At 34.9% G+C, this 14969-nt stretch overlaps 1 protein-coding gene across 1 annotated transcript in view; it reads right to left on the reverse strand.

The window, feature by feature from the left end:
• Positions 1–1056: 1056 nt before the first annotated feature.
• Positions 1057–14969, reverse strand: part of LOC129293478 (uncharacterized) — an 87774-nt gene continuing 73861 nt past the window's right edge. The window contains exons 2-3 of the mRNA XM_054931475.1: positions 4782–4871; positions 1057–1102 (exon numbers count right to left, since the gene is read on the reverse strand). Coding sequence (XP_054787450.1) covers positions 1091–1102; positions 4782–4871 — 102 coding nt within the window. The 3' untranslated portion in view covers positions 1057–1090. The remainder of the gene's footprint in view (positions 1103–4781; positions 4872–14969) is intronic.

Below are 14969 nucleotides of genomic sequence, written 5' to 3' on the forward strand. Positions count from 1 at the left end.
CTTGTATTAGTATTTTAGCCCATCACCAAAAAAATCACCACATATACACATCATATACAATGTTGGGCTAAAATATAAAATATCATAGTATAATATAAGTGTAACCAATCAAAAGGACGTGCATTACTAGTTGGCAACATATAATATTATCCATATAAGTTTATGTACATGACTCAAAATAAAATCAGGCTTTACAATGATAATGTAGCAAGTATGCTAGCCCTTGCCTGATTCCTTCCCTTACTCAGTCTCAGTAGTAGAACGTATAAAATGATAACCACGAGGTGAGATAAAAATCTCAATAATTAAGATAATATACATTATTAATTAACATGCCAAGTTATAAACAAGCTTTAAAATGAGCATGATAGACACACCATATAAAATCACAAGTTACATGCATGATCACTAACCATCCAGTCTTCCAATACTCTTAACTGAATCGGTAGGCTATTTCATAGAACCAAACCACATGTATGGTCCCTAAGCTCACCATCCATAGTAAGACTACTCGGCTAAGGTGTCCTAAACCACTTCTGGACTACAGGTTCCCCTATTACAAGTAATTAGGGTGTCACTACTCCAACACCACATCCTACGAATGCTAAGGAACATATTTTCCAACTCCGCACCCTTTTGGGTACTAATGAGAGTAAGTCTCCAACACTGCACCCATTTTTGGGCACTAAGGAGTTATAAGAGTTGCACCTAGCATCCCAAGGTGCCAGCAGTGCTTTATAGACTTAATTTTTACCAACTCTACTAGGGTGACCTCCCACCTTCTAATATGCTGCATTTCACTACATATCTCCACTTGACCATGCATAAATCACTTTCTAAACAAATATAACAAATCTTACTACTTACTTCAAAAATATGAAGTTTCACAAACCAATAGTCCACTCATTTTTTAAAATAGTTAACCTTTACAAAATTCATACATATGTACGTAACAAGTCATAGAAAAACAACTTGAGAATAACTTATATAAGGTAATAAATAATGCAAATTATCTAGTTACCTCAACCCTTTTGTTACTAAAAGGGTTACCCGTGGTACTAAATCTCTTCTTGTGTCAAGGAAAATCTTCTCACACCACAATCTACATCAACAAGTACTATATGTTAATTTTCAATTAACATAAGCAATATTAGCTACCAATAACATTCCAATTCCCCTACTTCTCACTCATATTCTCAATAAAGAGACTTGTTAAGATTACAATTTGTTCACACAATCCCTTCAAGCCTCCCTCTAACTCTACCACAATATAACACTTAATATCTCAACTTATCACACTTCAAAACCCCATGATCAAGTTAGGGCTTGATCCAACTTTCACCAAACAATAAAATAGCTTCATATTACCATATATCTAAGATTAATAGACCTAAATCAAACCTTTAGAGTTAATAGAAACCTTCAAAACATAGACTCATAGCTTAATCCATTCAGAGCAAATCTCTCACTTTCAAATCCCATGAAAAATGAAATGAAAAGGTAGAGGAGAAGGGTAGGAAACTTACTCAAGAGTTTAAAGGCTCAATTTATCTTCAAAATTCTCTCAAAATGATGCCTTAATAGTGCCCAAAGCTGTCCCCTTTGTGTTCTAGTTTCCCACCATAAAAATTGACTTTTTCTGATAATTTTTGAAATTTTAAGTTGTCTACTGTGCCGTGCGCCGCAATGCACGCCATATAAGCTGTGGCTCATGATGCAGCTATCAAAATGTCAATTTTGCTCCCCCCGATGCCACCCGACTTGATCCAACTTCCATCCTAACTCAATTTAGAGCTAAATATGACCCAAAAAACCAATTAGCAACCCAAAACCATAATTAAATTAATTAATCATCTTTTTAACTAATTTATCCCTTAATTAGTGAATTTTTCTATATTTGAAGCTTTGGGGTGTTACAATATGTGTCCAAGCAATTATGATTTCATGAGGAGAGTTATTCGACGTATGACTTAGAGTTAGCAGGTGTGGTGTTTGCTTTTAAAATTTAGAGACATTATCTTAATGGAGTAGAGTTTAATGTGCGAGTGATCACAAGAATTTAAAATATCTTGTGGATTAGAAAGAGTTTAACATGCAACAAAGGCGATGGATGGAGTTCTTAAAGGATTACAAGTTTGAGTTCAAATACCATACATAAAAAGCCAACATAGTGGTAGATGCTTTAAGTCAAAAATCACTGCATATGGCTAGCTTAATGGTTAAGGAGCATCAGCTAATGTTATCTCTTTTAGAAGTATAGCTTGAGGCATTAGATTATACTCTAAATACAGCTCACTCTATAATAATTTCCAATGAGTTTTAGTAGGAAACACGAGAAGCTCAGTTGATGAAAATGTTCATATTGAGTATTACTGCCATTGAAGAAGCAAAAAGTGATTGATTCCATGAGATTTGTGGTAGCTCTATTTGGAAGTCTTATCGAGCATAAATGAAGACTATCCATGCTGAAGGAAGATGCTGATAAGAAGAAGTCACTAGCTTTAAAAGTGACAAAGGAAGAATCTGAGTCTAAAGAAAGTGACAGTACTGACTCTAATGAAAAAACGGCTATGTTTGTCAAGGAATTTGGCAAATTCTTTAGGAAGAAAAAGTTTGAGAATAAATTCTCAAAGAAGAAAGAAAAAGAGATAATTTGCTACAAGTGCAAGAAGCTGACTGTCCTTTAAAGCAAGAGAGTAAAAGCTACAAGTATGACAAGAAGAAATTGAAAGCTTATCTCTCTTCAATCTAGGGTGACGTTAGGATAGGCTGGCACCCAAGAGAGAGGCTTGTAACCTCCCTAAGGTTAAACCACAATTAACTCTAAATTATAGTAATTTGGGATTTAACCCTCAAACGATTACCAAACTATAAAGCTTAATAAAAAGGAATTTCTCAAAATTATTTCAAAAGAATCCCAAATTTTGACAATTCAAATCTCAAACATGATTTAAGGACTCCAAATTAGAGTTTCAAAAAAAAATTGGAAGCTTGAAAATCAATTGGGACCCAAATAATGAGTTTTAAAACTTAGAAACAAATTCTGTCCAAAAAAATGACACGTGCGTCGTGGCATGTCTCCTCTGTACCATGCGCCGTGGCGCATTGCATAAATTTGACAGATCAATGCTATCATTTGACAACATAGGGAGCGAACTTCTGACACGTCCCAAATCTCTATCCGACATCCGATTGAGGTTGTTTCGATGTCTACATGGAGCTCTCTCCTAACTCTAGCTAATGGCATTAATTTCACATTCAAAGCCATTTTCTATAAACAGTTGGACACCAAAACCCATTTTAACCACATTTCTACAAAATCTCAATAATAGGGTGTCCCAACTCAATCACAGGTGCCAATAGCTTGCACCAACCATTCGACCACACTTAATGGACTCTTGCAAACTCATGTAATGTACTACACACAATCAAACACACATATATCATAAAATCACCACTTAACCCTGGTTTTCATAAAACATAAAGGGGGAGGAAAAGTTACACAAAACCAATAATGTCATTCTAAATTTCTCAAAATATATATGTTTCTACTTGCACATATATTTTGGCCCTATCCACGGGTTCATAACCAAAACTCACTAACCTAGGGCATAAAATACGCTAGTCATACATAAAATCATACAAGTAGTACATAAATCATGTCAGTTAATCCTAGTTGGCAATTACATTAATAAATACACATGTAAGTAGCAAAACAGAGGCATATAGAGGATTACTCCATAAATCCTAAGCCTTTATATGTTTTCCTCAACTTAGATTCGATAAGCTAGGTCTTGAAAATATTGAGAATTGAGGGGTGAGTACAACTACTTAGTAACTAAGTTTTACTTAACCCATACAGTTTCATATCAATTGTAAATAGATGTAATTAGGCAAATAAGCACATATATCACATAACACTAGACCACGGTTCACAAAACTAATAACCATGTGACTGGGCTTACCACATAACACTATATCATGTTCTTTCACAAAAACATAACACAGGGTCTCAAAAATAACAACCATGCCCCCTTAGCACATGCCGGACCACAAAACTAACAACCATGTGGCCGGACTTATATGCACGATCATATGCCAACCTTAAATCCTCTTGTTACCTCCGACACGAAATTGGTGGCTATCATGTGGCTATGTCCTTCACAAACTAACCCAGCCTTCCACTTGTGAGGAGCTACCAGGTCAGGGTGAACTTACTCACTTATGTAATCCAGTTTCCCCCAGTACTAATAACCATAGGGTATTGTACCCCTAATCTAGCCTCCTCATGAACTAGTGAAGACTAGTTAGATTTGAGTCCCTCATAGAACAAGTAGGACAGTCCCAAAACAACCATGGGATAAGGGCTACCTCCTAATTCCAACAGTCGGTGCCAAGGCTAGTTCTCGATTCTAACAGTCACTACCAATACCATATGGATTTCAACTAATCTACTTCTCTCCCTAGGCGAACTCCCACTAATGATCATGCTATGCACATGTTACACATAATATGCATTTTGACAAATTATTCATAATACATGAACTCACATAACTTAATACTCCACAATTTAACACATAATATAACAAAATTCTCTACCCATAGTAATAAATCACAATCAATTTTGTAAAACGTCAAGGGTGGCAAAATCAAGGTTTTCTTTCCTAAAAACCATTTCACAAATCAACCACTTTGCCAATATGCATCATCAATTTAACTCATAAATCACATTTCACAAATAATTAACATTCAACTATAAAGATTAAGTTTTTCCTCGTTACCTCAAACCTTTGAGAGGTCAAAGATTTACCCCTTACTATACCAACTTTCCAAAGCTTCAACAAGCTCAAATGGTGCCAGAACGAACCTCTCTACATCCATACCATGAGAATATCATCATTATCTAACTCTTGAAGCTTTATCAACATAAAACTCCACATACACTATTTTTAACCAACTCACAATCACTACCCCCTCATACCCAATGGGCTCATTAAATTTCATTAATGCATCTTATCATTAATAACACCCCAAACCATCATTAATGCATATTAACCTCTCCTAACTACCATATTTATGATAATTTTTAGATAATATATGCTCCCATGGGCCATTCATTCCAAAATCATTAATACGGTGTTCTAATACATTAAACAACTCCCATTATACTCATTTTAACTAATGGAATCTGACCCATACTCTTATGGACCAAAAATCCATCTCCTTACTCAAACCCTACCATAAATCATCACAAATGAGGGAAAGAAAGGAAGAAGGCACCATAATATTACCTTGGGTGTTTAGAAGCTTCAATCTAGCCTCAAGAGTACCCAATGTCGTGCCCTAGTAGAGCCAAAGTCAAGCTCTTCGTTTTCTTTTTTTTTCTCTTCTATTTTTGTATAGCACATGATTTGATTTATTAAAATTTTGGCTGTGCATTGTGGCGCAGGATGCCTTCTGCCGTGATGCATGGCATGGAGAAGCTCGTGACATTTAAATTGTCTCTGTGCACCGTGGCAGACTAACCATGCACTGCAACGTATGGCACAAAGAATGGTTCTTCACCTTTTCTTCCTCTTTCCTTACCCGGGTGGCCCGCCATCGATCTGGACCCACTTCTAGGGCTAAAATCACATCAATTATGCCAAGTTAAGCCTATCTGGCCACACACCTCATTAACTCACTAATTACTCTTATTAGGTTAATGAATCACGGTTAAAATTTTTCGGATGTTACAGGGCTGAATTGGGTGACACTTAAAACTTTTGAAAACTTGGAAAGATAAAGAGCTAAAAATTAAAGGAAGAAGATGAAACACTTGAGATTTATACTAGTTTAGCCACAAACTTGGCCTACGTCTAGTCCTCTAGATCACACTTGAGAGTTTCAACTAAAACATAAGCTTCAATGGGTGCTTGTCACCACAATACAACTCTTAAGACTAACTTTGTGTTGATTCACTTAACACATCATGCTACAATCTAGCAAATTGTTATAATAACACTTGAAAAATTCCTTTTCAAGATTTCTAAAAAGATAATAACAGCTTTTTACAAAAAAACTCTCTTAAAAAGTAGATGAGAATACAAATGAAAGCTTATAAACCTTTGAAAACTTTTCACAATTCTTTTCAAGAATAATGAAAGAATGCAATGAGTAAAATCACAATTTGAAATCTCTTTAAATGCACAAATGATAATTTATTCACTCAAAGATCATTAGTTCATGTTCTAGTTCAAAATGTAATCATTTATATAGTTTTTGAAAGTTGACAGACTATTGGAACAGTGATTCTATTTGTTTGTTCATTTTCTTTTGAGTGACTGGTATAATCACCCATAATTTTGCACTGAGGAAGTTTCACAAGTTTAAATGTGACAAATCACACATGAACAGCTTGTCTCTCACGTGTGGTTTTGCATTTCTAAATAACTATTTAGTTCTGTGTGCTTAAACACACACGGTACCTCATTGTTCTCATGTGTGGGTTAGCACTTGAGAATATTCATTCAGTTCTAGGTGCTAAAACTCGTGTGGTACCATATTTCTCTCTCCCGTGGTTTTACACTTATGAATATAATAACATATTAAAGTGTTAAAACTTGTAAGTGCACCATTTTCTCTCATGCATGGTTTTGACATAATGAACTATCATCAGTTCTGTATGACAAATCACATGTGGAAGCTCTACTCTCTCACACATGAAATGGCTGGCAAAATACCAAAGCCATTCTATGTGATTAAAAGTCACATAGAACCAGAATGATATCACGCATGAAATTGCAAGTACTAATGCATAAACTTGTCTGATGTATATTTACACGTGGAACAAAGTGTAACTCAAGCAAGATTTTGCATGATCAAGAGATATGGAATTGTGATTTAATGATCATACATGATAACAATTTTAGCTTGACTTGAGAAGATTTAAGACTCAATAAAATAAAGTGTTATGATGGCTCTAATATTCAGGCTGGGAGTCTAAAGGTTGGTATTTTGGGTGAAGGTAGATGGATGATCCTTGATCTCTTTGAGAAAGAAGATTTTCTTGATCTTGAGATGAAGGGTTAACTGGTAAGGGCATCTGAAATGCAGAGTGAGGTGGATCAGAGTAAGTTTTAGAGGTTAAGAATGAATCCACTATATGCACTGAACCTTCTCTAAACCTTAAAGGATCAACCTCATCTTCTTGTTTGACAGTTCCTCCTTGCGTCTTTAAGATCCTGAGGTGATCCATAGTTCTATTCAGCTTGCTATTTAAATATAGCATCATATCACCAAGTCTCTTGATATTGTTTTTTAGATACACCACTGCTTGGTTAAGCTTTCCTTCAATTCCATTAAGGATTTTATAAAGGAGAGCATTTGACATATCAGGTGGAGTAGGCATCTAATGAAGGGGTTAAGATGAAGAAGCTCCAGCAACCTTGGATGTTCCAGTAGTAGCTTTCATATGCAACTTCTTTTTCTTCCTTATTGTAATAGGATCAACGAGCTCTTCTTCCTCCTTTGGAACAAAACTGTTCTCTTTTAGCTTGAACTTCATTTTGTAAAGAACAGTATCCTTAAATTCTTTTAGCTCCAGCACTATTCCTTTACTGTATTTAACTTGAAATCTTTTTAGAATAGCAAAAACTACTAATACAAAATAAATATTTTTGCCTTTCTTCTGTTCCTTCTTCCTCTTGGTGTCAACTTTAGAAATATGCAGCATCTTAGTCAATATGTAGTGACATATATTGATCTTTTGCTTCTTGATCAATCTGGTTAGGAACTTAATCTCAAACTCAATGTCAGTGTTAAAGGAAGTCCTCTTGTTAAGAAAGAACCTTACCAAAATATATGCTAGCATCTGATGCTTGAATGGGAATAAAGTTAGTCTGAAGACGAAACCACGCTTCAAAGCTTCCTCAGGTACATCTTTTGTCATCAAATTGCTTTGTATTTTCTTCATCTATGTATTGTCTGGGAGAATTCCTTTGATTAGCACGATTAAACTTTTGAAGCTCCAGACCCTTTACTTAGAGACTAAGTATATGTCCTAAGCTCTTTGGAGTAAAGTATAACATCCAAAAACTTTAAATATGGAAAAAAATTGACTAATTAAGGGATAGATTAGTTAAAAACATGATTAATTAATTTAAATAATTTTTTAGGTTGCTAATTAACTTTTTAGGTCATATTTGGCTCTAAATTGAGTTAATATGAAAGTTGGATCAAGTCGGGTGGTATTAGGGGGAGCAAAATTGACATTTTGCTCACTGCGTTGTGAGTTATGGCTTGTGTGGCGTGCATTATGGTACACGGCACAGCAAACAAGTTAAAATTATGAAAATCATTAGAAAAAGATAGTTTTGTGGGGAGAGACCTAGAACACGAAGGGGTAAGCTTTGGGCACTACTAGGGCATTATTTTAGGAGGATTTTGCAAAAAAATTAGGCCTTCAAACTCTTGAGTAAGTTTCCTACCCTACTCCTCTACCTTTTCATCTCAATTTCCATGGGATTTAGAAGTGGGAGAATTTACTCGGAATTGATTGAGCTATTAGTCTATATTTTAAAGGTTTCTATTAACTCTAAAGGATTGATTTAAGTTTCTTAACCTTGGATAAGTGGTAATATGAAGTTAAATTGTTGTTTGGTGAAAATTAGATTAAGCTCTAGCTTGATTATAGGGTTTTTAGGTGTAACAAGTTGAGATGTCAAGTGTTATGTTGTGTTAGAGTTGGAGGGAGGCTTAAAGGCATTGTGTGAAAAAATTGTAATCTTGACAAGCCTATTTGTTGAGAATATGATTGAGAAGTGGGAGAATTGGGATGTTATGAATAGCTAATAGTGGTTGTGTTAATTGAAAATTAACATATAGTACTTGTTGATGTAGATTATGGTGTTAGAAAACTTGTCTTGACACAAGAGATTTAGTACCACGGGTAACCCATTTTAGTAACAAAAGGGTTAAGGTAACTAGATAATCTGCATTATTTATTACCTTGTATAAGTTATTCTCAAGTTGTTCTTTTATGTATATATGTATGAATTTTGTACAAGTTAACTATTTTAGAAAATGAGAGGAGTATAGATTTATAAAATGTCACGTTTTTTAAGTAAGTGGTAATATTCATTATATTGGTTTAGAAAAGTGGTTTATGCATGATCAAGTGGAGATATGCAGTGAAATGTGGTATATTAAAAAGTAGGAGGTCACCCTAGTAGAGTCAGTGAAGATTAAGTCTATATGACACTGCTGGCATCTCGGGATGCTAGGTGCAACTTATATTTCTCCTTAGTGCCCAAAAACGGGTGCGGTATTGGAGACATACTCTCCTTAGTACCCAGAAAGGTGTGGAGTTGGAGACTATGCTCCTTAGCATCCGTAGGATGCCGTATTGGAATAATGACACCTCAGTTACTTGTAATAGGGGAAACCAGTAGTCCAAAAATGGTTTAGGACACCTTGGCCGGGTAGTCCTACCATGGATGGTTTGCTTGGGGACTATACATGTGGTTTGGTTCCATGAAATAACCTTCCAATTTGGTCGGGAGTATTGGAGGACTAGATGATTAGTGATCATGTATGTAAGTTATGGTGATTTTATATGGTGTGTTTATTATGCTTATTTTAAGGCTTTTTTATAACTTGGCATGTTAATCAATAATGTAGATTATCTTAGTTACTGAGATTTTTATCTCACCCTATGGTTATCATTTTACAAGTTCTACCATTGAGTTTGAGCAAGGGAAGGAATCGAGCAAGGACTAGCAGATTTACTGCATTATGAATAGTAATGCTCGGTTTTGGTTTGAGTAGTGTACATAAAACTTAGTGATATGATATTATATGTTGCCAACTAGGAATGCATATCATTTTAATTAGTTGTACTTGTTTCATACTATGTTATTTTATATTTTAGCGTAATATTGCATATAATGTGAATATGTGGTGATTTTTGTGGTGATAGGCTAAAATACTAATACAAGTGCAAGGAATGTTTTATATATGTAGTGATAATATATATGCGGTGTATTATGTGGCAATAGAGGCCAAATAGTGTATGTGGTGTTGATTTTGTATTTTGGCTATATTGGGTGAAATGGGCATTAAGTGACTAAATTTTGTGTTTGATATATTTTTGTGTTTGAATAATCAATCAAGTATATTTTGGTCCATTGGACTTAGTTCAAGCCTCAAAATAAGTTAATGGTATAAGTTTTGAGTTTTGGGTACTTGGATGCTTGAAAATCACTTTAAAAACTGACTTTTGCATCTAAATGTATAAAATTCTCATATGGTGTTAGATCATAATGAAACTTATACCATTAGTTAGCTTATTGAATAAGCTTCGCGTGGGCACTTGAATCACTCCAATCAGACATCAGATGCGAAAATAGCTCGCATTTGAAGTTTGTCCTAAAAAGCTATCATGATAGCATTTTGCTGTCATGGACATGTACACCGCCGTGCATAGGACGCAAGCTACAGCGCACGGTACAGTGACCCAATTTGCCTTTCTATGCCACATGTTGAGGCACATGTGCCAAAATACTCAAAATGACATTTTTAGCCCTGTTTTCAAGTGTTTTGCTTCCTAAAACTATTTCATGCTTTCAATACCTTTATAAATTATTAGGTTTGAGCTCAAACTACAAATTTGAAAGGTTTTTATGGGATCCCAAACATTTCACAATTATTTTTAAATGATTATTAGTTTTAACCCTTATATATATAATGTGAGCTTAGGAGCAATCCTTGCTCCTAATTATGATTGTTTGTTATGATTGCATGGTGAATTTTGATAATGTCAAGGTAGACATTATATAAAGTACATTGGATATCCTGGGACATTGGCCTTGTAAGTCTTCTTATGCTTATCCCATCTGAAGCTACAATAGAAGGCCTTCACTACTTCAGCTAAGTATAAGAGATTAAGCTCGAAAGAGCTTTTGTAGTCACTCAAATACTCATCTATATCAAAGTTATAAACTTTGATAAATGAATCATATTTGGTATATGTTAGATATGTTAAACCACCCAAAAGGAGGGTGAATTGGGTGTTTGAAAAAATTTCAGCTCTTTTCAAACTTTTTAGCAAAACTGTGTTCAAAGGAAGTTTTAGGCAAATTTGAGGTCTAAACTATGTATGTAAGAATTCCAAAGTTGTTTTCACAAGCTCAATATCATTTACTATGTGGAAGATTAAGTAAGAGTGTGTAGATAAATCAATTTCAATTTTACACACTAAAACATAACATAAATCAATTTTGCTAGAAATATAGAGTTAAGAGAAGAGAGATTGCAAACAATGGGTTATCTTGGTTCAGCTCCTCCCCTTGACGCTACATCTAGTCCCCAAGAAACTACTTGAAATTTCTTTAATATAACACAAGCTTCAATGGGTGCTTGCCACCTCAGTACATCCATAAGTTTAGTTGAGGCACTTATGAGCCTTTACAACAACTCACTTTACTAGTAAGCTTCTTTTCCTAAGAGAACAACCTCTCTTGATTCTAAGGAAAATCTCTCCCTTACCTTTATAAAGGTTTTGAGTATGTGAAGCACTCACTTGAAACTCTCTCTAAGAGTAATGATGAGTACAATAAAGCTTTAATACTCAAATGATAAAGATATAAATGATCTCAGCTCAAGAATAATGATTTTCATATAACAAAAGTAATATGATCATGAATTTCATAGTTTGATGATTTCTGATGTTAATCTCTTCTCAAGATCAGTTTGGAGTGTTGAATTTATAGCTTATGGAGTAAAATATGTGTTAGAGACATCAAATGACTATTTGGAGATGTTACATAGTAAATATAGCTATTGGTGCATTTTCTTATAAGTGTCCAGTGCTAATTGACACATGTTTTGGAGGTTTCTCAAGCAAAAATGACATATTACACGAGTTTTGAAAGTGTCTCTATTAACCTTTAGATGTTCATGTTATTTCATCACATTTTCCTTAGATTCTAATCCATTTTGGTTCAATTGTATATGTTTTTATTTCCTAAATTAGGAAAATGTGCATTTTGTTTTGGGCTTGTGTTTTTGGCTTTAATTTGATATTTTTAGCCTAATTTCATGTTATTTTGATTGAATTTTTGATTAGAAGTATTTCTAGAGCTTTGTGGATGTTTTTGGAAGGCTTTTGGAAGAATAAATCAAGAGCAAAATGAATGATTTTTGTTAGCTGTAAAAACAGTGCAAAACTGCCAAAGTCGTCCCAAAATCGTGACTTTTGTTTGCGACTTTCGTCACTTTTAGAAAAACGCTGCGTTTCATTTATCAAAAATTAGTTGGCTAGGACACATATAAGCTGAGAGCTCAACCCAGAATGTATTCTTGATACTTTTAGACACTTTTGGAGCTTGGTTGTGTTAGGGTTTGGGCATTGGAAGAGTTGGGATCAAGAGATTGAAGCTTTGAAGACATTTGGAGCTCATTTTCTTCAATTTTTTCTATTCCTCTTCCCTTTCCTCTCTTGTAATCTGAAATGGGTCCACTTATTTTGTATATTTATAGCCTGTGGATGATTATGAGTGGCTAAACCCTTTGTTCTAGGATTATTTGGAACCCTTGTATGGATTGACATTATGTTCCTCCTCTCTTTTTGTGATTAATGATATATATGTGTTTATTTTACTCTTTTCTTAATGCTGTTAAGTGATTGGCCACCATTTAGATGTTGGGTTCACTTAATTGATGCTTGAGAGGGCTAGGTTGAGTATAGAACTTGGGGTAAAATTGTGTAAGAACTTGATATTTGCATGTTGAATGGATGGTTTTGCTAGTAAGATAGAGATGTACTTGCTTGCCTTGCATAACCACATTAGGGTTGGTATTCAAAATTGAGTTTTATTAATTATAACAAGAGATTGGGCAAGTAATTTAACTAAACACTTGTTCATGATTTAAGAGAGCTTGTCTAAGTATTTTTAAAACCTTAGGTTAGCACTTATTTTCATTAAAAACATTTATGAGAGGAGGTAATTTTGGTGTTATGAAATGCAAGGAGGATAAATAATCCTAGGTCCTAAATTGTGTTGGAAGTTTGTGAATCACTCACTTGCTTTATTTTCTAGTGTTAGTTTCATTTGCAAAATCATTTTTACCTAACTATGTGTAGCTCAACTTGATCGAATTTGTGAAGGAAGTTGTGAAAAAGGAGATCTTAAAATGGCTTGAGGTGGGCATTGTCTATCCTATCTCTAATAGCTCTTGGGTGAGTCTAGTTTAATGCGTTCCAAAAAAGGGAGGCATGACTGTAGTGGCTAACACCCACAATGAGTTAATTCCTACCTGCACTGTTACTGGATAGAGAGTATGTATGGATTACTGGAACCTAAATGCGGCTAGTAGGAAAGATCACTTTCCTCTTCCTTTTATCGACCAAATACTTGACAAATTAGCTGGAAGGAAATTCTTTTACTTTCTTGATGGGTATTCAGGCTATAACCAAATTGCCATAGCTTTAGAGGATCAAGAAAAAATGACATTTACTTGTTCTTATGGAACTTTTGCTTTCAAGCGCATGCCTTTTGGGTTATCAATGCACCGGCCACTTTTTAGAGGTGTATGATGGCAATTTTCTCTGATATGATTGAGCAAACTATGGAAGTCTTTACAGATGACTTCATGGTTTTTGGGGATTCATATGAAGAGTGCTTGATCAACTTGGCCAATGTGTTGAAAAGATGTGAAGAGACTAACTTAGTCTTGAATTGGGAAAAATGCCACTTCATGGTTAAGGAGGGCATAGTTCTTGGCCATAGAGTCTCAAAAAGTGGCTTGGAGGTAGATAGAGCTAAAATTTCTGTGATTGAGCAACTTCCACCACCTACTAATGTTAAGGGTGTGAGAAGTTTTCTTGGCCATGCGATTTTATTACCGCTTCATTAAAGACTTCTCCAAAATAGTCAAACCTCTGTGCACTCTTCTTGAGAAAGATGTTAAATTTAAATTTGATGATTCATACTTGAAAGCATATGAAGAGTTGAAGAAAAGACTTGTGTATGCGCCTATCATGATGGCTCTTGATTGGAGTTTGCCTTTCATTGTGATGTGTGATGCTAGTGACTTTGCTGTGGGTGCTATGCTCAGCCAAAAGAAAGAACAAGTGCTTCACCTAATTTACTATGCTAATAAAACACTTGATAATGCTCAAGAAAACTACACCACGACTGAAAAAGAGCTTCTTGCAGTAGTGTTTGCTTTTACCAAGTTTAGATCATATCTTGTGGGTACTAAGGTGATAGTTTACACTGACCATTCAGATTTGAAGTACCTATTCAACAAGAAAGAGTCTAAGGCAAGGTTATTTCGATGGGTACTACTTCTACAAGAATTTGACTTGGAGATTATTGATAGGAAGGGTACTGAGAATCAAGTAGCGGACCATCTTTCTAGGTTGAGTACTGATGCTCAACTTAAATCTAATGTTATTATTGATAAAGCTTTTCCTGATGAGCAACTCTTTAAGGTTGACAATATTCAAACACCGTGGTATGCAGACATTGTCAACTATCTTGTTTGTGGCATCTTGCCCTTTGATTTGAAGTTTCATTAAAAGAAGAAGTTTCTCCATAATATTAAGTTGTATTTTTGGGAAGAACCCTATCTATTTCGCCAATGTGCCAACCAAATGATTAGAAAGTGTGCTCCTGAGTATGAGCAACAAGAAATTCTAAGATGTTGCCATTCTTCTGACTATGGAGGCCACTTCGGGGGTGACAAGACAGCATCTAAAATCTTGCAAAGTGGTTTCTATTGGCCCTCTTTATTCAAGGATGCATATGACTTTGTTTTAAAGTGTGATAGGTGCTAAAGGATGGGTAGCATCTCTAGAAGGAATGAAATGCCACTCAACAACATGCTTGAAGTAGAATTGTTTGACGTGTAGGGCATAGACTTCTTGGGACTATTTCCCATGTCTTTCAACAATCAATATATCCTTATTGCTGTAGATTATGTCT

Source organism: Prosopis cineraria, unplaced genomic scaffold (assembly GCF_029017545.1).
Source record: "Prosopis cineraria cultivar Desert tree isolate PC_DT_omini unplaced genomic scaffold, ASM2901754v1 PC1, whole genome shotgun sequence".
NCBI classification, from domain to species: domain Eukaryota; kingdom Viridiplantae; phylum Streptophyta; class Magnoliopsida; order Fabales; family Fabaceae; genus Prosopis; species Prosopis cineraria.